We start from the raw sequence: 24,653 nt of genomic DNA, 5'->3' as shown, positions 1-24,653 counted from the left end.
CGCAGTCCCATGTCTGCCTGCACAGAAGACCTAGATGAACAACAGTTACAAGTAAGTGAAACACTGTTTATCTAGAGGCTATACAATTTGGTCTTTGAGATCTTGCCCTACAACTGAAAACTCATGTTCATTTTCCTTTTTGAAAGGTCATTTGTATATAATCGCATAGGCAGCTGTTGGAATCTCTGGGTTCAAAAGAAAGCAGAAAAAAATCAATAATGAAGGAAGGCTGATTCTTCACAGTAGACCTTGGTCCATAAACTGCTGTAAAAATGGCATTAAATAGAAATGTCATTAAAAGTTACTAGGTGCAGAATTTGAGTCAAATACTTACCTTTGTTAACTTATGATGATTCTTTCCCTTCTCTTCTAAATAATCCTTAAAGCTTTGCAAAAATTTCATAATTTGTTTGGGGGGTGGGTGGGAATAGGGGATGATCCAGTACAATTCACTGCAGCTCATTTGTTCCATTCAGGGAAAATAAAGAGGCTGTAATCTGGAAAATACTTGTGGGGGGGCAACACATATTTCCTCTCCCTCCAAGATCCTTTATCTTTAAAGTCTGCTGCCAAGAAAAAGTGTCACCCAGGGAGGACTCATGTCCTCCCTGAGGTAAGTCATGGCTGCCTTTGGGGACACCAGAAGGAATATATGACTTAAGGCCTCAGAAAGAGTAGGTTAAGAAGAAGGGGAAGGCAGTGGCTGGGCAGATTAATCTTGTAAAGTCAGCTGTGAGTTCCTAAGAGATTCTGGGAAGGGCTTGCAGCCAGGAAGGGCTTGAAGGATTGACTAGGGCTCTTTGAGGCAGTGCAGTCAACCTGGTTGGCAGAGGAGGGCTGGAGTCATACAGAACTGCCTTATATCATCAGCTGCTGAGAAAAGTATTTGACATCTGATGGCAGAATGCAGATGAGTGGGCAGGAGGAAGCACTAAAAGTTGTATCCAGGCTGAAGCATCTGCTCCTCATTTGTATAAGTTCTCATAGTGAAACTTCATCAGTTCTGTGTCAGAATAATTCCATAGTTCTCTCCGGAACCAATCTTTTTCTAAGACAACGTTTCCTCTTCCCTGTTTCGTTTGCTTTACTTTGATTTTTGCACCTGACCTCTCCCTTTCAGGGCATGTACTGTTTCCACAAATAGTAAGGTTCATATTCTTGTATTAGGTTTGATTGTGGGTTGCACAACTAGGTAAACTCCACAATGACTAGAAGATAGGAATAACACCGAGTCCTAGTGCTGCAAGGAATGTCAGTCAAGTAACTTTATGTTCTCTTAGGTAATGTGATAAGGAAAATGACAAAGCTTTTCATGTATAAAAAAATTAAGAGCAGGAAGCAAAGGGCTTGTGCTTGTGTAATAAAATTTCAGAGGGAAGCAGAGTTGGGTTGTTGCATAATGTGGGCTGAGTTCCATGGAATTTCCAGAATTCAGCTCATTGCAAAACTACCTTCTAGAGTCTAGTAGCGCCTTTAAGACTAACCAACTTTATTGTAGCATAAGCTTTCGAGAACTACATCTCTCTTCGTCAAAGCCTTAAAGGTGCTACTGGACTCTTTACTATTTTGCAACTACATACTAACATGGCTAACTCCTCTGCTTCTAGTGTCTGTGACCCTTTTAAAGTACTAATTATCGATCTGCTTTTTTTTTTTAGAAGGAATGATCAATTTGCTTTTTTCCTTAGAGGAAACTAGTTAAACTGCATCGAACAAGTCAGTATAAGGCTCACAAATTCAGGGCTGGGAGCAGGGTTACATAGGTAGAAATAAGGTTGCTAGCTCCCAGTTGGGAAATTCTTGGAGATTTGGGGGGTGGATCATGGAGAGCGTGGGTTTGGGGAGGGGGAGAACCCTCAGTGGGGTATAATGCCATAGAGTCCTATCCTCCAAAGCACCCATTTTCTCCAGGGGAATTGATCTCTGTAATTCCAGGAGATTGAGAGCCAGTTTGGTGTAGTGGTTAAGAGCGTAGGACTGTAATCTGGAGAACCGGGTTTGATTCCCCACTCCTCCACTTGAAGCCAGCTGAGTGACCTTGAGTCAGTCACAGCTTCTAGCTCTCTCAGCCCCACCCACCTTGCGATGTCGCGCAAAACTCACGTGAGAAGATGCTATTTTCCGCGTTTTTTGCACTGCGTTTTGCGATGTTCTGGAAGCAGGTATGTAGTGTGAAAGGGCCACAGTGTTTTGTTGTGGGGATAATAGTGACATTCTTTGTAAACTGCTCTGAGTAGGTGTTAAGTCATCCTGAAGGGCGGTATATAAATTGAATGTTGTTGTTGTTATTTCCAGCCACCACCTGGAAGCAAACTACCCTAGGTAGAAATACAATTGAGCTTCATAATTGGGAGGAGCAAGGAAAGCCTGTACTTCATCTAGTATGAAGTTTTAACTTCTGTCAGGGGGTTCATTTTGAGAGCCAGCTTTTCTCATATACATCAGAAAAACATCCAGTGCCAAATCTAGCTACTCCTTTAATGCTGAAATCAATGTTTCTTCCTGCAGGGGTCTAGATTCCACTAGGCCTGGCCAGTGCCTGAATGGGGCACCAATGGATGCCATTCTGAACTTCTTGGAGTAAGAGTAGGTTACAAATAAGGTTTGCTGTTGTTCTGTGGTGTTTTCTGTGCCCAGCCAATCAGCTTTTACTGTTTGCAAAGGGACGAAAAGCCCTCCATGTCTTATATGTGTAAAATCTTGGGTATTTAGCATCAGGATGCCACATAATTGTGAATGCAGTAGGCGTGCTGATTTTTTAAACAATCTTTTTTTTCTGGCCTCATATGTTTTTCAATATATTATTGATAGTGGAAATCATCTTTGAAAACTAAACCATCTAATTGCAGAGTTTGGGCCCATCTGTTTTCTCAAAGGAGCTCATCTGCTTTAGGGGGAAGGGCTTCAAATGTGCCACACGTTTGAGGAATGTCTCCTCAGCAGTTCCATCCATATGTGAACCATATGTTAATATAATTCCATCAGTAATTAGTATCAATGGTGGCCCTCAACCTCTCTAGCCACCTTTTAATTCTAGTGTGCATATTGGTTGAACTGTGTGTTATGAATTATGTATAGGAATAGTTGTCTCACTTTGCCCCACTCTGTCTAGTTTGCTGCTGGTGAGGAGGAGGATGTCAAGACATAAGAATTGATCCTATGTGGGGAGGGAATGACGGGAGACCTCAGTGTGGGAGAGTCATTTTTAGCAGCATCCTCATGACAGTTATAAAGTGCTGTTCCACTTTTTCTCCCCATATATATTCTTCTCTTCCTCCTCATTCTCTCTCTTTTTTTCTTCTTTTAAAACACTTGAACAAATTGGAAATGAGGATGTGACCCAGTTTGGGTATTGTTCCTCAGTTGAAGACCAGTGATTTGATATCATAGTCTCTACATAGTCATCCAGATATGCTAATATTCCTTATTAAACCTCGTCTATTTCTAAAAGTATTCCCGCTAAGTCTGGAGAGTGTGCATTCTGGGTGAACTTGAAAATGTGTCTTAATCATACAAAGCCAGTTAGCTCAAAGAGAGAGAGTCTGTTTTTGAAGCCAGGTACAGCCAGACCTAAAGCATGCCATTATGCCTATAATGTGCAACTGAGAGCGCAGCAAGTCATTTTCAGTGAAGAAGCTCTGCTGCAGCTCTTGTTTTCAGTTCCCTATGTGAGTCATTGTTGTGTGGCCTTCATTTTAAGCTGATGGGTGGATCCTTGGTAAGTTTTTCGCTGCTGCAGAATTGGAAGCAGTCTAGAAATTTGATTTACTTGAATGACAGTTATTAAATCTAATTCCTAGGAACTGTCAAGATGTTTCTGTTAGTAGATCATAGAAGGGTGGGATCGTTCTTCCTTGAAAAGTGACAAGTCAGTCCATCTGAAATTAACACTGAGGTGTGGAGGGCTTCTCAATTTAACTCTTCCTTAGACAGCGATAGACAGGCTCATGTTTAAAGGATGTAACCTAGTCCTTATTAGCAGAGAATATTCCCTTCCTCCCTCTTTTTCCCTGTTCTAATGCTGTTTTCCATGTTTAAGCTATATATAATAGTTGCATTTAAATAGAAATTTCTGATTCTTGATGTTTTTAGGCATGTCTGTCTTTCTAGGAACTGATATCCCAAGAGATATGAAAGCTCCCCCACCCATAGATAGGCTTAAGGGGGGATTTCCCCCCCTCCACATGTAATGTTTTGCATGTAATGTATTTAATTTGTATTTTATTTCCTCTTGCTAGTGCCGGGCTTTTAATAATTGTTACTCCGAGTTTAAAAGCAGGCCTCTGAGGAAAAGAGTGTAGCTGCATGGGTGAATGGAGTCTGCTCTGATTGGCCAGTAGCTGTACTCTAGGGGGTGAAGTAAACTGCAGTTCATCTACGGTCTTCAGTGCAGTCCCCCATTTGGGACTGCGCTTGTGCAGGCAAGTCGCTTGGAAACAGGATTCTTTAGCTTTAAGATGCTAAGGTGGGGGGGGGCATCTCCTCCAAACCAGTCCAAGCCGGGTTTTCCTGCCAAAACAGTCATGTGACGGAGTGAGATCGCCCCCATCTTCCCTCAGTTCATTATTTGCCACTGCAAGGAACAGACATTTCTCTCTAGCTCTTTCAGAAAGAACAGTTTGAACATTGAAATAGTGAAAGTTATTAAAATAGTTGTAGTTAGAGTTTATAGTTGTAGTTTAGGATTAGTTAGTTCTGTATAAGTTGCTCTTCTGCGTCTTGGAAAGCTGGAGCTGATTTCGCCAGGAGGCGCTTCACTGACAAGTGAGAAAATGGTGGACAAATTGCTATTTAAAAAATGTGAGAAGTGCAGGACAAAGATGACTAAAACGGATGGCCATGCCGTATGTTTAGTGCGTCTGGGTGAAGGACACATTGTTGAGTGCTGTAAGCATTGTCAGTTGTTCACTTCAAAAGCCTGAACAGATTGGGCTTCACACTTAAAAGCTATGCTGTGGGAGAAAGCGATCTCTAGCAGTGCCCATAGCCCGGCAGCTAAGAAATCTTCCCTAGCAACAACAAGTCCGGGAATGAACCGTTAATCAGCAATTGGGTAGTAAAATGTTCTTTTTTATATAAGTGCAAAGTGCAAAAGTGCAAAAGGTGTCTTAATAAATATGCGATTCTAATAAATACAATAAATACAAATACAATTAATCCAAGTCCTATTTCTATGTCCAAGTCGTTGTGGTGAACACTTGTATCCAGCAGAGCTGTAACGCCGCAATGGGCTCACTCCTAAAAGTCACAGAGTTGAAGAGAAGGTGATTCCAGTCCAATCCAGACTATGATAATATTATTCAAGAGATTCTTGAATAATATTATCATAGTCTGGATTGGACTGGAATCACCTTCTCTTCAACTCTGTGACTTTTAGGAGTGAGCCCATTGCGGCGTTACAGCTCTGCTGGATACAAGTGTTCACCACAACGACTTGGACATAGAAATAGGACTTGGATTAATTGTATTTGTATTTATTGTATTTATTAGAATCGCATATTTATTAAGACACCTTTTGCACTTTTGCACTTTGCACTTATATAAAAAAGAACATTTTACTACCCAATTGCTGATTAACGGTTCATTCCCGGACTTGTTGTTGCTAGCTACCACTATCCGGGCTTTTCCCTGTCGGTTTGATCTAAGAAATCTTCCCTGGCAGAGAGCTTGGCGTCAGCTGATTTAGCACAAGCCGAAGTGTCTAACATGCTGGGCACATTGGATCCGATAGCGCCTATTCAACATCAATTAAAACTGTGTTCCCGTTCTGTCTCTACTTTGGAACCTACATCTCGTGGATGTCGGATCCGACATCTCACTCTTGAAGCCGAGATCAGCAATGCTCAGGATCAAGGGAGACATCGGCATCAAACCGTTCCACAACTAGCGTGGTGCTAATGGCATGTTCTCCTTTGGAAGCTGGGGAACAAATCCCCATGACTTAGACGGCAAGTGACAATGATCTTGGCAATCGTACCTTGAGAAAACGGAAGGACAAAACCAAGCACTTGGAAAAAATACCACATAAGTCTTGATGCCAATCTATCCTTCCAACCTGAGACTGGTCTCCGGAACCAATGAGGGAACAGACACCGGTTTCCGATGGGAGTGATGGTTCTCTGGAGAGATCCTCAGAGTTAGAGAAAGATGAATCCCAATTGTGCACTGGCAGTAGGAGGAGGCATCGCTCAACCTTGTTATCTCACCGAGCGCCAAGACCTTGGTACCCACCTTATGCACCCTTTGGGTACCCTCACGGATGGGATTATTACCACACCTATCCTCTTCCCATGGCATCATTGCAGTTGGCACCAACAAAACAACAGCTGAGCTCAGATTTGACTTGCCATCCACCGGTACAGGCACTGAGTTCGAACATGGGTCCGACTCAGAGCCGGAAGGCGAAGTCATCAGTTCCGAGCATAGTTCAAGCTGTATGTCAGATCCATTGCCAGAAGAGGCAATTGGGATCTTGGAGAAGGACTCTCCAACAATCGACCACAAGCTGTAAGCTGAACAGATATTATGTATGGCTAAGTCCTTAGACATCGATGTATTTATCACACAGCATAAACCAAAGGACAGTATCCTGAAACATCTATTCAGACACACCTGATATTGTGGAGTTCCCTATGATAGAGGGTTTAGTGGAGATTATGGATGATTTACATTAAAAAGCTAGCCTCAATACCTGCTACTACGAAAAAGATTGAAGCACTCTACAAAGTAAAGCAGGATAAGTGCCCGTACTTATTTGCTCACCCTCCTGCTTTATCTATGATAGCTGAGGAACTGTAAGCACAACACTACTGTAAGCACTACAGCAGTAGTGTTGCGTTGGTGTGCCTGGCTGCGCATCACTGTGCTTCCTGTGGAAACCCGTAATAAGATAGAGGTTATGCCCTTTGAGGGTACCACTTTGTTTGTGGAAAAGTCAGATGAATACCTCACAAAAAAGAAAAAAGACCGCCAGACTGCAAGGTCGTATGGCATCTTGCCCCAATCTTCTGTCTATATGGGGTACAGAAGACCCTAATAAGGGCAAGGCAGCATCAACAGAAACAATATCTAGGTGGATGGTTTCAGCAATCAGATTATGTTACAGATCTGCAGATGTTCCATGTCCGCAGGCTTTGCGAGCTCATTCTATGAGGGCATAGGTGACTTCGGCTGCATTTCTTCATGGTGTTCTGCTGAGTGAAATCTGCAGGGCAGCTACATGGTCCACTGAGGGAGCCTTTGTGAAGCACTAAGCAATGGATATCAATTCCAGAAGAGAGACAGCAGTGAGACAAGCAGTCTTTCATTCACTCTTTGATTGAGAGCTTCACCCCACCTCTGAGGTAGTTAGCTTGCTACTCTCTCAAATGTGGGACTGCACTGAAGATCGTAGATGAAGACAGAGTTGCACTTACCTGTAACTGCTTTTCATCTAGGTCTTCGTACAGGCACACATTCCCTCCCTCCTGCCCTGCTGTGAGCTCTCTGGGATAAAGTAATTGGGAGCTTGTGGCGGCAAAGGAGAACTGAGGGAAGATGGGGGCTTGGACTGGTTTGGAGGAAATCCCCCCCAGGGTCTTAAAGCTAAAGAATCCTGTTTCTGAGCAGCCAGCCTGCGCAAGCGCAGTCCCAAATGTGTGCCTGCATGAAGACCTAGATGAACAGCAGTTACAGGTAAGTGCAACTGTTTTCTTAGTCAAAGATCTGAAGGAAGAGGTTTTCAGTCAGAGTCTTTCTACAAAAGACATCTTACATGAGTAGGATCAAGTGAAAGATCTTACACTTGTTCTTCCATTGTAGATACATATGCACTGCTAGGGAGACAGAGTACACTTGAATATAAGACCACACAGAAAGTAAGTCACTTGAGCATCCCTGTGTAACATGTCTTGTGTAGAGAGCGTCTCAGTCTTTGGGTGTCTCAGAGAAAGAATTCTGGCTAAATCAGCCAAACTGTACAGGAGCCTGAGCACCTAATTCTGTTTAAGTCAGGCAAACCGTGCACCTGAGTCAGTCTGCGTACATCTGAGAGAGAGAGAGAGAGAGAGAGAGAGAGAGAGAGAGAGAGAGAGAGAGAGAGAGAGAGAGATTAGTCTATCTAGGTCAAGCAAGCTGTGTGGAAAAGCCTGAGAGAATCTGTCTGCGTGGAATAGATGACAGTTTATTATGTTAGTGAAGATCTGCATGTGCAAAATAAATTCTATTTTTATAAGGAAAAAAAAGATCCTTTTTTACCTCACAGCCACCCTCATGTGCTGACTGATTTGGGAGAACAGTGAAAAAAGGTTTTTCTTTTGGAATCAGTGAAAAGCATTTTGAGGCAAAGTTTTACATGCTTAAAATGTATAGTATGAACATAGCATTAAAGAATAATTTATGTATATAGTGTAGATTCCTAATGTGTTATCCATGGTAACTACCTACCCCATCTGTATTCAAGCAAAACCAGAAATTATGGGTTCTGTCACTTTGTGTTCTTAGGATACTGTCCTTGGCAGTCTGTTGCATGATGATATGAAAGGAAAATTAATTCACATTTCTTATTTCCATTGCCCCCGGGGGGAAAATGGATTTTCCCATGCGGTAACTTTTATATCCCAGCCCATGTTAAGTACTGGATCACAAAATTACCCCAGCTCCTTCCTTAGAAATTTAGCTAGTTTTGGGGACTATTTTCAATAGAACTGTTACTTTTATAATTTTATAACAGAAGCACAATGGTCATTTGTTACTGAATGTGTATAGGGGGTAGCAACATACACATGCAGGACATGTGATGGTACAATGTGTATTATGACACATGTGTATAAAGCGTAGGATTTTTTAGGCAGAAGACTAACAGAGGTGGTTTGGCATTGCCTGCCTCTGCTTTGCTACCCTGGACTTATTTTTCAGTCATACTGACTCCTATTATAAGATACAATTAAATTTCATAGATTCATTTGTAAGCACCACAAAAACAATCTGAGGTGTCCAGTTAGACATATTTAAAACTTTCAGATGGACCAGCAGGAAGCAAGGAGGGGAGATACTTTGCTTTGAATGCTCATTTTATCTACAATTAATATGCTATAATGTATATAATAATAATAATGTACTATGAATTTTCAATGTTTAAAGTTTAACTATTTCTGTCCAAATAGTCTTCATTTTGCTACAAAACGTGTTTATTGTATTTTCAACTTCAATATTCTTAACAAAAATTAAGATAAGTTTGCATAGGGTATAGCAGCTGCCTGTTCTCTCTCACACACACACGTAATAGAAGAGGATATATTCACATTTTTTATGGTAGAAACTAAGGAATTTATACTCTATTGTTTATTTCATTTCTACCCCACTTTTCTCCCCATTGGGAACCCAAAGCAGATAAAATGGTTGTCCCCTCCTCCATTTTATCCTCACAATAGCCCTGTGAAGTAGGTTAGGCTGAGTGTGTGTCACTGGCCCAGGTCACCTACTGAGTCTCCATAGCAGAATGGGGATTCTAGTCCAACATTCTAACCACTACAATACATTTCTAAATTTCATAAATATACCAAACAGTGCAGTTTTATGTGCTAAGTTATAGATGATGGTTTTATGTTGTTAAAGCAGTAAATAAGAAAATAGGCATTGCATGAATTTCTTTTTCTCAGAATGTCTGGCTTTTCCGAGGGGAAAAATATTTCTCTATGGCTTCAAAATTTCTAGTAATGTTACATTTCTAGGTATTGCCGCCCACCCTTCTGGTAATGTTTCAGATTGACAGTATGCGTCATAGCTGTTCCAATGAGAGGTATCTTTGAGAACTGAGAATGGTGTCTTGCCATCCCCTGGAAACACAATTTCTAGTATAATACTCTGTTTATAAGACTGGATTTATATGCACACTTGTTGCCTTACTTTGAAAATGGTTTAAAACTATTTTTCACCGTAGATTCCAGAAGCAGAAAGTGTCAACTTAAATGTAGAAAATTCTTTCCCCAACATGTGGGAAAGAAGAGAGTGTTTGAGTAGACAGTTATCATACCATGTTCTACACATGGGTAAGACCAATACTCTCAAAAGCTAAAAGCATCTGTGTGCCAAATATTAGGTGAAAGGTGGTAGTGATTGATAGCAGGGGGGTGCGGGCCACAATCTAACTTATCACTGTGTTAGTGTGGTTAGGTTTGCACAACTTTCAACATGCAAAGTGCATTGGAGTGTATAATATTCAGCCACCCAAAGAAAGGTATGAGATAGGATTATAGTACCAAGCAAGGCTTTGCCAGAATTCATTCTGCCCTTTAGATGTTTGTCTTGATTTTTCTTCTTTTGTATCACTGACTTCTTGGCAGTCACTGGTAGACTGGGAGATATTGTAAGAGGAATGAGTCATCCAATCACAGGAAAGGCAACTTGATCTACCATGAAAATAATAGCTTTTTAAAAAAACGGTGTTGATCCTTTGAAGTTGCTGTGTTTGCCTTCCTTCACTTTCACCATGCTCATACCAAAGACTTAGGCATACTTCGGTTTTCCCTCCATCTTTCCTCCTCTCATACTATCTTCCACATATTCCTACATATTTGGGAAAGGGGACCAACTGTATCTCTTGAATGAGTGTAGAAGCTTTATCAGAGTTTGTGGTCTGTGGCCAGACCTCCTTAGTCCCTCTGCTAAACTATACTGACATCAACTCAAAGATATCTTTTTAATTCTACAAATATTGCTAATCTATTGGAGAAACAGAGACCTAAGGTATACATTCAGGAACCTGAATGTAAATATCTGTTCACAAATTGGCTGTTAAATTCCATAGTTGCAGTTCCTGTTCCTGTTCCATGCACTGCTGTCCAGTCCTGATCTGGTAGCAGGTGGCTACTGTGCTGTCTCATCGTTTGTCACGATTGTTTCTCATTGTGGGAGAGGAAATAATTCCTTGTATCCCCGCCCCCTGCCCCCCGCTGCACATAGATGATTATTTTCAGTGAATTTCTGCTTTTTTTTGCTTCTGGTTGTGTACCTCCTTGTAATGGTCACTGGTGGTGACAACATCTCAGCCACAAGTAGCTGACTAAACTCCCCCCCCCACATTGTCTTTCTCCAAGCATGAGGAGTGCAGCTCTGAGGACCCCTTTGACCTTCTCATTGTCACTTTTTTACCTGGTTAAGAATTATATTTATCTTTCCAGTTTCCACTAGTTAAACTATTCAGTTTAAGCAGCAGAAAAGGGGGCGGGGTTCCATATAATCTATTATGTTCTTGTTTCTTCTGTAACATTGAAGGTTTGGACATGGCAACAAACACGTGTTCCCAAACTCACTTTTGCTAAAGAAATTAGATGGTGTTTTTATGAGAAAATCAGGGAAGTATCTACCACCTGCCAATTCTCCCCTTAAAATATATTCCAAACGCTATTTTTTTCCTCCAGCTGAGCTTACCTCAAATACTTGAGTCCACCTGAGGTAGAATGATATAAAAATGGCCTGAGGGTGTATGAGAGAGAATCAGAGGACAGAATAAGCACACAACTGGCCCTTGAGCCTTTGCGTTTAACAGAAAGCAGTGCTAGGAAACTCAGGATTTGAGTCCAGTGGCACCTTAGAGACCAACAAGATTTTCAGAGTGTAAGCTTACACACTGAACATTTATTGGTCTCTAAGGTGCCACTGGACTCAAATCCTGCTGTTCTACTGCAAACCAATATAGCTACCCACAAAACTATAGAACTCCGTTTTCCTTGAAATGGGAACATTTGCCTAACAGTAAGCGGAATTACAAGTAAATTTACTACCAGATTTAATCAGGCGGAGCGTACAAGATTAGTCCAATAGTTAAAATAGCTGGTTGGCCCAATCTAAGATTGCCCTGACCTGGATGGTAAGCCTGATCTCATCAGATCTCAGAAGCTAAGCAGGGTCAGCCTTGGTTAGTACTTGGATGGGAGACTTCCAACAAAAGGCTAGGGTTGCAGAGACAGGCAAGAGCAAACCACCTCTGTTAGTCTCTTGCCTTGAAAACCCTACCAGGGCTCACCATAAGTCAACTATGACTTGATGGCACTCTCCACCACCACCAATCTAAGATTATTGTATCTGCTATGGGTTTTTAACATGTTTGTATGACAAACAGGGCTAGTTAAACCCTGATACAACATTCTGATAAGTGTTGGAAAGAACCTAGGAGCAATTATCAGGATGCTTATGCCCTAATGGCAAAGAAGTTTGTATCAGATTACTGTTAAATTAGTACAGTTTCACTCATTAAGGAAAGAACCCATAACCTGGGTTCTGGCACAAACAGATTTACTGTCACTTTAAGTTTTAATTATAAACAAAACTGGACGGTGCCAGTGGGGTAGATCCAATCACTATCTTAGGAACCTTCCTATAACTAAAGTTGGAAGAAGGCTCCTTAGCTAGGGGAACACTTCAAAAATTGCTCAGCAATGTGGTAGAATGGGAGTAGGATCCACCCCAATCGAAAATAAGGAGCAGGTTCTTTGATCTTTGTTCCTAAGGAAGTAACAAGTTTCCTTCAGCTGTATCAGTTTCTACCCAGGCCCTAGATTCCTTCTTCCTCCGGTTGCACTGATGATGGGAGGTATTTGCAGCTGTTTCTATGAATGCTAGCTCTACCAAAACAAGGAACTGCAAGCCAGCTGATACAGCTGTCCCAGCAGCAGGAACAAGAAGCTTGTAGGCATGTGTTTCGATGTGATCCCGTTCTGAAAATCTCTTCTCCCAAACAGTTCCAGCTTTCTTTCGTGCTGGCTCTGTAACTCTAGCATTTGCCATTGCCACTGGCAGAAACTACTACAAGCATTTCAATTCATGCATTTTCAACTAGAATTCTATATGGCAGATATTCTGCAGTCCTTCACCACCACTGCAATCCCATATAATTGCTTTTAAGCAGTGAGTAGTTGAGTTTTAGAAATGAGAACAGCAAATTCAAGTGTTTGAACCCATTATGAACAGTAACTATACTCTTGTATTGTCGAAGGCTTTCACAGCCGGAGACCGATGGTTGTTGTGGGTTTTCCGGGCTGTATTGCCGTGGTCTTGGCATTGTAGTTCCTGACGTTTCGCCAGCAGCTGTGGCTGGCATCTTCAGAGGTGTAGCACCAAAAGACAGAGATCTCTCAGTGTCTTTTGGTGCTACACCTCTGAAGATGCCAGCCACAGCTGCTGGCGAAACGTCAGGAACTACAATGCCAAGACCACGGCAATACAGCCCGGAAAACCCACAACAACCAACTATACTCTTGTTTGAGAGTCAGCTCATTATGAGCAAAGCCTACCCAGCCCTCCCTGCTTCCTAACCCAACATGTCTGGACTGAGAGCAGTACAGTGGAGAGAAGGAACCAGCAGCAGAGATGGCTGGCTGGTGGGATACAAGCTATATCCATAAGTATGCCAGGAGTGTGCATTGCTGCTTCTCTACATGGAGAAGTGGAGTTGCAGTGCAATCTTACACAGAGTTGCTCCAGTCTAAGCCCATTGCTTTCAGTGGGCTTAGACTGGAGTAACTCTGCATAGGATCGTACTGTTAGGGTCTCTCAGCCTTCCTGTGGGAGAAGCTGGAAACTACAGTTCCCATACATAGAATTCTCATATGAAACATTCTGCAGCATAGGTGGGAGCATTCAGGGCTTATTTACGAGGCTTGCAAAGCCTTTGCTGTTGCCAGCCCACTGTCCCTATCACTCATACTCATCACATCTAAAGTTTTCCCTTGCAAAGAAAGGAGCAGCAGGAATGGCCAGCATAGACCGTTTTTTTTTTAAAGAAAGCTTGGGGAATCAAGCTGGTGCTGGGCAGTGAGGAAGGTGGTGGTTGGAGATCTCCTGGAATTACAGCTGATCTCCAGGCCACAGAGATCAGGTCTCCTGAAGAAAATGCTACTTCGGACGAATGACTATGATGTTATACCCTGCTGAGATCCCTCCCCTCCACCCACCCCCACCCCAAATTTCCAGGAATTTCCCAACCTTGAGCTGCCAACCCTACTTCAGGTGCACACAGCTACCCAGAAGACCTTATTCCAGTCTGGGTGCATAATCCAACTAGCACATGTAGGCATATGTGTGTGTTCTGAAGGTGACAGTAGTAACCACAGCTCATTGAATCTATCTAAGTATCTATACAAATCTGTACATGGAATATCAATGGTGTTTGTATTTTTTTTCCCCAGTTACAGCTCTACTATGATGAAATGTAAAGGATACAGTATAACAAGCTTATCTTTTGTAGGTCCAGTACTTTTTCAATATCCTGGACAACTAACAGGAAAATACAAAATTACAAAGTGCAAGAGGATTACAAAACACAAGTCACAGGATGGAAGATGTGTTTATTCATTTATTGTCCAATGTTTTAACCTGACTGATATACAAGATCAACAAGAGCACTGTACTCCTGGCTATTACATACGTTAGAACATGGATCTTTGCACTTTAGACAACATTTAAACACCAGTTGATGGGATAACTGCATTGCTTTTCATAAAGTTCAAAATAAAGATTTATTTTTAAACATGTGGCTTTGGTTTATTTTTATACATTACATTTTCTTCTTGCAGAAAAAATAAAATTGTACAACTGCATAAATATAAAATTCTTCCACCATGAAAATGGTTAAAACATTCAATAAAGACAGCACCACAGCATGTGATGCCTCTAGCAGGAAATGAAGAAAATATACAAAGCAAAATAATTATTCCTATCACCGACTAAAGTGATAGGCTGACTCTGGTCTCTCACACAACACACTGGAGGATGAGGGGAAAGAGAGAAAGACAGCATTCACTACAAAGCACAGTACACAATCACCTACTCTTTAGGTCTGCTTCAAAGTCAAATTAATTTCTCTTACCACCACACTAAATAAAATCCTAAAACTACCAGGGATGGGGAGGCTCTATTGGAGTGCTGTTGAATAATCTCACAGGTGGGCCATTGTCTTTTAAAAATGAACAAAACATAATTAAAAAGAACCATGCCAGTTTTAGTCCCACTTAGTATTTACACCTTGGACAGCAAATCTTCGCTCACAGAAAGTAGAAAACAGGTACAATAATACATGGCTTGAAAAATGACCAGAGTAATGCACCTATAGGACTGTACACTAAATAAAATTCACAAGGCAGCAATACTTAGGGGGCAGAAACACTGCTTACTACAAGTCGGTTATGGAATCATAATTTACAGTAGAAATGGGCATGTCCCAAGGCTCAATTTTGTTTTTGTCATTTACAGTAGAATAAATATCTTTGTTGCTATTGCTACACTTGTAAGTTTACATTCTAACCTAGTTAAATGCAGAAAGCTAGTGTAAAGCATATAGATTACGTGTAGGTCCCATACGTATGACAGTTTTGTTCAAGACTAGTAGGTTTTGTCTTTTTTTTAACTTTTAAATGGCTAAGAGGAAAAAAGAGAAAGAAAGCTATTCTTGTGATCAGCTTCTTTTTATCTCAAATTTCATATCAAAACGTCCCTGGAAGCGGTCTTTGTCACTGTAGTAGATGTTCTCCCCGTAGGCCTTGCATTCGATACGCACCTCCATGTCCTCGGTTAGGTTCATGAACTGCACTGCCATAAGGGGCTGGAGGTACTTTGGGTGAAGGGTCTTGCCATAATACGGGTAGTATTGCAGAGGAAAGCCAGCATAGCCTCCCATACCATAGTATTCCACAATGCCAATTTTGTCAACATCTTCCTTTTTCTAAAGGAATAAAAGATAGACAAATCAATTGCACACAACATATATGGAAAGCTGATTTTCATCATCTTAAACTTCATATTTTCAGAAAAGCACAACTACTCCACGGTAAAGTCACTGCACTCGTATCTTGCCCAACACTTTAGTGGCTTCCAGTTGTGCAACAAGTTGAGTTAGTAACATCTCCACAGATTTCAGTTGCCTTGGCCTTGCTTGTTACATACCACCCAATGTGGTAATAACCACTACCTAGATAGCTTTTAAATAAATTATTACAAAATTCATTTAGAATAGATCAATGCCTATGCACCATGCTAGCTTAATGGAACCCAAGTGGGTGGTGACTAGAAATGGGCATGAACTAGGAAAATTCTGAACCATGCGGTTTGTGGTTCACCACATTTCACAAACCACGAAATTGCCCCGGTTTGTGAACCAGTTTGTTCGGGTTGTGAAAACATCACTTCCGGGTCAGCAGAAGGTCTGCAGAGAGCCCATTCCCCCCCCCACACACACACACATTGCCTAGGAAACTGATTGATCAGCACCAGGCCAGTGACGAGCCGAAATATGAACCAAACTATCTGGGCTAAAATTTGTCACAGTTCTTGAGAAATGAGCTCCCACGAACCGCCAGTTTGTGAACCACAAACCAGCCCTGTTCATGATGAAGTTCGTTTTGTGTTTCGGTTCGTGCCCGCCTCTAGTGGTGACTGTTAGCAGGGCCTTCTCAGTTACGATACACCAGCCATGGAACATTTTTTTAAAAGTGCCCAGCTAAAACTATTTTCTCGAACTTGACTAATTTCAGCTCTTCATTATGACTTATATGATCATTTTATTAGTGATTAGTTCTTTGTATTGTGTACGTTTTAAGAAATTGCTATTCTGAGTTCTTTTGTTGAAAGCCACCATGGACAACTTATTGGAAAAGGTGGGATATCAGCACCATCTCCCTGAATACTAGACCAGATGCTCAGGACAAACAAAGGAAGACTGTTTGTGCCATGCTTGTAAACTGCCCCAAATGATATGTCTTTCCACCAGTGGACGAGATGGACCTTTGCCTTCATCCAGTGGGTGTCCTTTTGCATTCAGTACAGCATTCCTTTCAAAAGGCCACTCACTACTAGTACGCACAGAAAAGGGAGAACATGGAGTCATGATGAAAGTCTCATATAAAAGTTTTCAGCAAAATCCTGGTAAAAATTGTTTTTGCATTCGAGTCAGGAGGTAGTTTCTAAATGGAGCCACTGCCATTTCTGTCCCCCTGCCATTATTTTTTACATGCTGACATTAGGCACATATGGGCAAGTGATCTCAACTCAATCCCTCTGACACAAGAAAAGCTTCTTGGTTTTAATCCCCCACCCCCTCTGAAGGACACTGACTCATTATGAGTTTGTCACCACTTTTGGTATAATCTCCATCTCCAACAGAAATACAAGCAACTAGATTCTCTCTCTTGGGTGTCATCTGAGACTCTGCTTTAAAAAAAAAAAAGACACAACAGCTATGCTGCCTTTTACTAGGTGATAATGCTTTGCTAGACCAGACAGTAAACCACTCAAAACAGGCAAGATAGACAAGAGTCCATTCAAGAGCTCTCATACAGAACACACAGGACAGCCTTCCATGATGATAATTCCAGACCAGCTGCATGCCTTGCTGACGTCTGCAGTTAAAAACAAACAGGAGTCTTGTGTCACCTTAAAGATTAACGGTATTTTATTCTAATAAAAGCTTTTGTAGACAGGAGCCCACTTCTTCAAATACAACGTTTCAAAGGTCACAAAATCTTATGCTGGAATAAAACTGTTAGTCTTTAGAAGAGTCACAAGACTCCTGTTTATTTTAACTTATAGGAGAGTAACCTGCCAAGTACAGCTGCTGGGCACTGTATTTCTTGTAATGGTGAATATTTACAACAGTGCTAGGCACATTTAAGAGTAAGACCACTGCTTTCAATGTGCCTAATTCTGGCAGCTCATTCTTCCAAAACACAGCTTGAAGGTAACAAGTGCACCAGGAGATCCAAACTGAATGCCCACACTTCCCGACCAGGCAGGATAGAAGTTGCTTTGACTCTTGAAACCTTGTTGGCCTCTAAGATGCTACCGGACATGAATCTTGCTCTATTAAGTTCAGGCATTCTTGTTGCACTTGTTATCTTTGCTTCACACAGTGAGATGCTGAGGAAGGAGGGAATGAACCCCAAATCCTCAAACAGATTCCCAGTTGCTCAGTAATTTGTACAGGCTGTTTAAGTTTAAAGGAAAGAAATAAAAAAGACGTTAATCTCTTTTGATCACTGCCCAGGCCTATTTATTTGATCCCCACTTTATCTCCAAAAGTTTTGTATTACTTTACCTTCGCAGCACAGTGGACAGGAATGAGATGAGAATGGTTTCTTCCTTTCAGTTCATCGGGGAGGGAACTATTTTGTGGCGGCTAAGAGGAAAAGAGGTGCATGACAACTTACTGAAAGCAGAGTTGAAAATCCTCCCTAATAAATCATCACCATTTAGGAGAAGAATGCTCCTAAATCTATCCTCCAACATGTTTTAAATCAACACAGGCTTTTCTTTAAATATGCAAACTCTCCAGATTGGAGGTCATCAGGCTGAGGAGGGTAGAAAAAATTCTCTTAGAAGGGACACCTTCCTTGCACAACGAACTAATAGCCTCTTGTAAGAAGAATGCCCCTCCTCAAAGGTTGGGGGTAGGTGGACTTTTGGTAGTAGGAGAGTTCATCTCCAGTGTCACGTGTGTGCTGTATGAGCTTAAATACTGTTTTTGTAGCAGCTTAGGCCCAAGAATGTGTACAAAGATGCAAACTGCTTATAAATGGGCTCACCTGCTTTTTAGTACAATAGCTGTATATTCATCATCACTATTCCCTCTACTTTCACGCAGTTACAGGAACAATCCCCTCACTGCCTGACCAGAGAATGAATAGTTGTGTGTCCCAAGAGCTGCCCCTAATAAGAGCTGAAGCAGCCATCATGTTTGCTGCTAGTGTTTATATAAAAGTAACATAAATTAGATCAATAGCTTTTCCAAGCTGAGATAATTAAAATGTCTGCAGCATCCTTTCCTTCATACAAGGCAATTCTACCTATTCCCATCTTTGCCTCATTCCACCTGCACAGCTTAGCAAGGAAAAGCAGCACTTGCCTTGGGTCTGAATCCGAGAACTCTGTTGAGCTTGATGATAACACAAGGCTTGCCATCTTTGTAACCAAAAGTAGTATCATTTAATCCAGAGCAGTTCTCCAACCAGGCACGATTGAACCTGCATGATTTCTTTGTGCCTGCACTCTCATCAAATTTACCTCTCTCTATATATCCACTTGGGACAGCTGTAGGGGTGGGGAAGAGTACAGGTAAGAGAAAAGAGGGAAGGGAGAAACCACTTATATGCATTTTGGTCACCAGTGCACAAAACATCATTCAAGGGGAACGGGACTCTGTTTTCATCTGCAGAATACCTTCTACTCCATAATCTCAAAGGGATGAAAGAACAACCTTGGGAGGCTCAGCAAAAATATATATATAACAATGAATCTTAGCTTATTTCTATCTTCCATTCAGAAAGCTGCAGTCAGCTGGCATAAACTACAGGGGAGCTATCATAAGAGCTTTGAAGGAATTACATGGGTTATCACTTTGTAATCAGTTCTTATTGCTTACCTTTCTAAATGTCCAGGAGCCACAGAACCTGCTCCTATTAAGGTCTACTTCAGTGGCACTGCCCTGTGTGTGTCCCCCTCCCCAAATTTTTGGAGGCAACTCTTGCCTGGAAAAATAATTTTGCTGAACTCTGTTTCTTTTTGTCCAAACTGTTGTTTCTACATTTATGCTCCAGGTTTTATTCGTTTTAATGCACTGTTTTAGATTTTTCTCTGCTCTAATTTTATGACCATAAATTGTTTATGCAATGTATTTTTATATCTGCATCCATTTATTTTAATCGATATGCATGTTAATTATGTTTTAAGCTACTTTGAGCATTTTAAACAGATGTTATCAATACTTAAAATAAATATTGGGGGAGATATTTGAGGTAAAAGCCTGTATCTCAAATAAAGGGGGAATAAAGTTTTGATAGTACACAAATAGGTTCTCAGTATCACCTTCTCTCCTTTTGTAACCTAATGGCTTATGTCAACCCCAGACACAGATGCCATGGTAGTATATTTAGTGGATATGTGGAGTACTGATCATTCCATTTTGGTAGATCTTGGCATGCTTACAAAATAATGTATGTATGAGCTGACAGCTTTCAGGTCACAAGAACTGTCAGCTGGCCATTTATCTCTCTTATATTACTGCATCCTACACAGCACAGGCCACTTTTAAAGAGGCCATCCATAAATGCAGCTTGTCCCAAGATGCTGCTATAGTAGAAAAGAAACTTTGCCATATTGCTATTCTCCCCTGTCCTTATCCTACCCATAGCTTCTTGCTAGGCATTCACTTGTTAAGATCACAGTATCAAACAAAGATGGCACAAAAGGCAGTTAGCATCCCCAAATATCATCCTCAAGAAGAACTTGCTCTCGGACTTCCGGTTTGGGATTAATGGGGATCTGAAGCAGCCTGGTGATCTGGGCTATCCGGGACACTGTTTTTCTGGAAAGTGAGGCATTCGAACGCCTGCTACCAACCCAACTTCAGGGAGAAGTTGGGCTTGAACGCTGTGCACCCTGAGAGAGTGTGATCTCGGTGAGGGGGGGGGGTTCTGAATCAAGGATTCTCCCTACCACCTTGAGGTCCCCTCGGAGAAGGGCGAGCTACTAACTCTGCAGTGCCTCAGGAGTCATTTAATTGGCATAAGATCGTCAGAAACCAAGCTCCAGCAACAGCTTTAACCAACTATAAGCAAAGGAAACAGCACAGACAACCCGCAGAATTGTCGAAAGGTAAAGATCATTATCGGACTTTGTAAAGAAAAACGGCAGTGAAAAGACCAGGATAAAAAATTTAAAAGGACAGAACTTAATAAAGTATACATCAAGGATCAATTATTGGGTAAAATTTTGGACGCTGGCGAAGTTTTAAGGACTAAAAAAGTTAAAAGAAATATTGTTTATACATACTTGCAGTTAGAAGAGAGATAGCCAGCGTGAGAAAGGAGGTGTGGACTAGTGGAAGCATTGCGAGACGGGAAGTAAACAGGGGAGCAGACAACGTGTTGCCTAGAGAAGACAGCAGAGGGCAGGAAGCAGGAAGACCAACTAGAAGAAGCAAGACCCGGAAGCAAAACAAGGGAGGTACTGGAAAGGCTACAAGACTACAGGAACAGGAAGCACGCCATTTTAACTGAGGTATGAAGCGAAGCCAGTAACCATAGAGAAGCGGCTAGGAAACCATAGAGAAAAAACGCCCGACATTTTGGAATTAAAAGGAACTATTTTTAATTGTTAAGTTATTTAAATATATTGAAATAAGAGAGGAACTAAAAGAATTCAAAACAGATTTAAGGAAAAGAGCGGATACGTGGGGAGGCGCGAAGCCGAGTCCTATGATGGCAGCAAAAAAAGCAGACAGAGAATGGCAAGCCTCAGTAGATGCAGCAATTGAAGGATTAGAAAAAAGAGTTGCAGAGAACCACAAAGAATTGCTGCAAAAAATGCAGGAAATGCTTTCAAAAGATTTAAAAGATATGAAAGATGCTATTAAGGCGGAAGTAGCGGGACTGGCAAAAAATATAGATGGAAAAAAAGAGGAATTACAAGTAACCAACAAAAAAGTTGAAGAGGTAGAGCAAAAGACTAAGGATTTAGCAACGAATATAAAGCAGGAAAATCAAGGGATACAAGAGAGAATGGCGTTGATGGAATGCAAGGTGACAGAAAGGCAACTAAGATTTCACGGTGTGCAGGAATTGGATATGCAAACTGCACAAGAACAAATGACAGAAATTCTGGCAGAATTTCTAAACAAACAAACAGAGGAAATATCAGCAAATATGGATCTCACATACAGAATCAACTCAGCTTATGCACAACGAAAGAAGATACCAAGAGATATTATTGTCCAATTAGTGACAAAAAGAATGAAAGAGGAAATTATCAAAAGTCATTCTGAAGATCCCTTAATAGTGGAGGGAAACAGAGTTCAGATTATGAAAGAAATGCCAAAAAGGATTCTCCTAGAAAGGAAAAATATAGAGAGTTGACCCAGAAATTAAAAGAAAAGGACATCAGATACAGATGGGAAATACCAGAAGGACTAAGCTTTTATTATAAAGCTTTAAGAGTCATCATCAAAACAAGAGAGCAGATGGAAAAGTTTTTTGAGGAAAATGCGGAGGATTTTCCCAGACTATTAAGAATTTAACATAATGGAATACAAATTATTATTGTGGAATGTAAATGGACTAAACTCACCCCAAAAGAGAAAAACAATTTTTAATTGGTTAAAAAAACAAAACTGCAATATAATTTGTTTACAAGAGACACATGTTAAGGATCAAGATATTAAATATCTAAAAAATAAACAACTTGGAAAAGAATATATAACATCGTCCAACCAAAAGAAAAAAGGAGTAGTGATTTATATTGAAGAGACTACAGATTCTAAATTATTTTTTCAAGATCAGAATGGAAGATATGTGGCGGTGGAAATTAGTGTAAATGCCAAAAAAACATTGATAATAGGTCTCTATGCACCCAATGGTGCAAAAGACCAGTTTTATAGAGAAATAATGGACAAATTGGATCAAGACTCATATGACCAGATGATAATGGTCGGAGACTTCAATGGGGTTGTGGATTTACAAATAGACAGGAAAATAAAGGGAGGTAACAAAAAATCTGGAAAGTTACCAAAAATATTTTTTGAATTAGTCCAGCAAGAACAACTTGAGGATGTATGGAGAAAAGAAAATTCCGAAGGCAAAGACTTCACGTACTACTCCGCGAGGCATTCATCATTTTCAAGAATAGACATGATTTGGACATCAAAAGAACTAGCTTTAAGTACAAAAAAAGTGGAAATTTTGCCAAGGGTGAGTTCAGACCATAATCCAATATTATGGAAAGCAATAATGGGTCAGAGAAAAGTCAAGATGGAGAATAAATGAAGATTTATTACAAAACCAGGACAACTTGAATTATTTGAGAGAGGAGACAAAACATTGTTTTCGAATAAATAATAATAATGAAGTTTCAATCCAAATGATATGGGACACACACAAGGCAGTTATAAGAGGAAATTTAATTTCATTAAACAACAAGGACAAGAAAACAAGAGAAATGGCATGAAATTCAGGAGAAATTGCACAAAAAAGAACAGGAACTAAAGAAAAAACCCAGGAAAAAATCAATAAGACAAGAAATTAAAATACTGCAGGAGCAAATAAGAGCCATTAGCAACAAAGAATTAGAATGGAATTTAAAGGTATTAAAACAGAAGTCATTTGAAGGAGCAAATAAACCAGGAAAGTACCTAGCCTGGCGACTGAAGAAGAAAAAAGAGAAGAAAATCATTAGTAGGATAATCGAGGAAGGAAAGGAACTGTGAAAGATCATCAAACAATTAAGCATGCCTTCTACAAATAGTCTGCGAAATTATTCCAGAGGAAGGCAGTAAATTTGGAAGAAATAGACCGATATTTGCAAAAAACAGATCTACCAAAGATAACAGAAGAAATGAAGCAGAGACTGAATGCTCCAGTAACAGAGGAAGAAATCGTACAAGCAATAGAAGCAGCAAAGATTGGAAAAGCACCAGGACCGGATGGGATCACTGCTAAATTTTACAAAGTAATGAAGGAAGACCTTGTACCGATATTAAAAAGTATAATGAATGACACACTTCAAGGAAAAGGACTTCCAGTTACATGGAATGAAGTGAGTATTGCTTTGATCCCGAAAGAATTACAAGATTTGACAGATGTGAAAAATTACAGACCAATTTCGCTTATAAACAATGACTATAAAATAATGGCAAGAATATTACCAGAAAGGCTTAAAATATGGCTAATGGACTTTATAGGAGAAGACCAGGCTGGATTCCTACCAAACAGACAACTAAAGGACAACTTTGAGAGTGGTTATAAATGCCATGGAATATTTTGATAAGCGACCAGACAAGGAAGTTGGCTTTTTCTTTGCAGATGCAGAGAAGGCCTTTGACAACTTGAACTGGGACTTTATGTTCGCATCAATGTAAAAGATGGACCTAGGTAAAGAATTTATAGAAGCAGTAAAAACAATATATAAGGAACAAAGAGCGACAATCTGTGTCAATGACGATCTGACAGAGAAGTTTGAAATAAGAAAAGGTACAACAGGAACTAAGTGAAATAAACTGTGAAGTGGTACACAAGACTAAATATTTGGGAATACAGCTGACAGCTAAAAATATTGATTTATTTAAGAATAACTGAAAAGCTCTGGACACAATTTGAAAGAGATATGATAAAATGGAATAAACTAAACTTGTCGTGGTTAGGTCGGATTGCCACAGTCAAAATGAACGTGTTGCCTAGAATGATGTTCCTAATGCAAACAATACCAATTGTAAAAGACAGAAAACAATTTGAAAAAAGGCAGAAGAAGATATCAGAATTTGTGTGGGCAGGAAAGAAACCAAGAGTAAAGATGAAAGTTCTTTGTGATGCTAAGGAAAGAGGTGGAATGCAGTTACCTGATCTTCGACTTTACCATGAAGCGATATGTTTAGTCTGGCTAAAAGAATGGGTGTCTTTAACCAATCACAAACTACTAACTTTGGAAGGTTATAATAAACTATTTGGATGGCATGCATATATGTGGTACGATAAGTATAAAATGGATGCAATGTTTCAGCACCACTATTTGAGAAGAAATTTATTGTTGACTTGGCTAAAGTACAAAAAATTTATAGACCAGAAGAAACCACTTTGGATTGTACCAGCTGAGGTGATCAACCCAAAATTAGAATATAAAGGAAAAGAATGGCTTACTCT

The 24,653-nt window shown here is 40.5% G+C and overlaps 2 protein-coding genes across 4 annotated transcripts in view; one reads left to right on the top strand and one right to left on the bottom strand.

The window, feature by feature from the left end:
- NME7 (NME/NM23 family member 7) overlaps positions 1-14,510 on the top strand; it is a 143,818-nt gene extending 129,308 nt beyond the window's left edge. For all 3 annotated transcript variants that reach the window (XM_054975063.1, XM_054975062.1, XM_054975061.1), the window contains exon 12: positions 14,225-14,510. In XM_054975063.1, coding sequence (XP_054831038.1) covers positions 14,225-14,257 — 33 coding nt within the window. In that variant the 3' untranslated portion in view covers positions 14,258-14,510. The remainder of the gene's footprint in view (positions 1-14,224) is intronic.
- Positions 14,315-24,653, bottom strand: part of ATP1B1 (ATPase Na+/K+ transporting subunit beta 1) — a 41,111-nt gene continuing 30,772 nt past the window's right edge. Inside the window, exons 4-6 of the mRNA XM_054975064.1 lie at positions 18,872-19,056; positions 18,065-18,145; positions 14,315-15,697 (exon numbers count right to left, since the gene is read on the bottom strand). Coding sequence (XP_054831039.1) covers positions 15,431-15,697; positions 18,065-18,145; positions 18,872-19,056 — 533 coding nt within the window. The 3' untranslated portion in view covers positions 14,315-15,430. The remainder of the gene's footprint in view (positions 15,698-18,064; positions 18,146-18,871; positions 19,057-24,653) is intronic.

Source organism: Eublepharis macularius, chromosome 3 (assembly GCF_028583425.1).
Source record: "Eublepharis macularius isolate TG4126 chromosome 3, MPM_Emac_v1.0, whole genome shotgun sequence".
Lineage (NCBI taxonomy): Eukaryota > Metazoa > Chordata > Lepidosauria > Squamata > Eublepharidae > Eublepharis > Eublepharis macularius.
The sequence above is the reverse complement of the archived record's forward strand: the minus strand, read 5'-3'. Positions and strand labels throughout refer to the sequence as shown.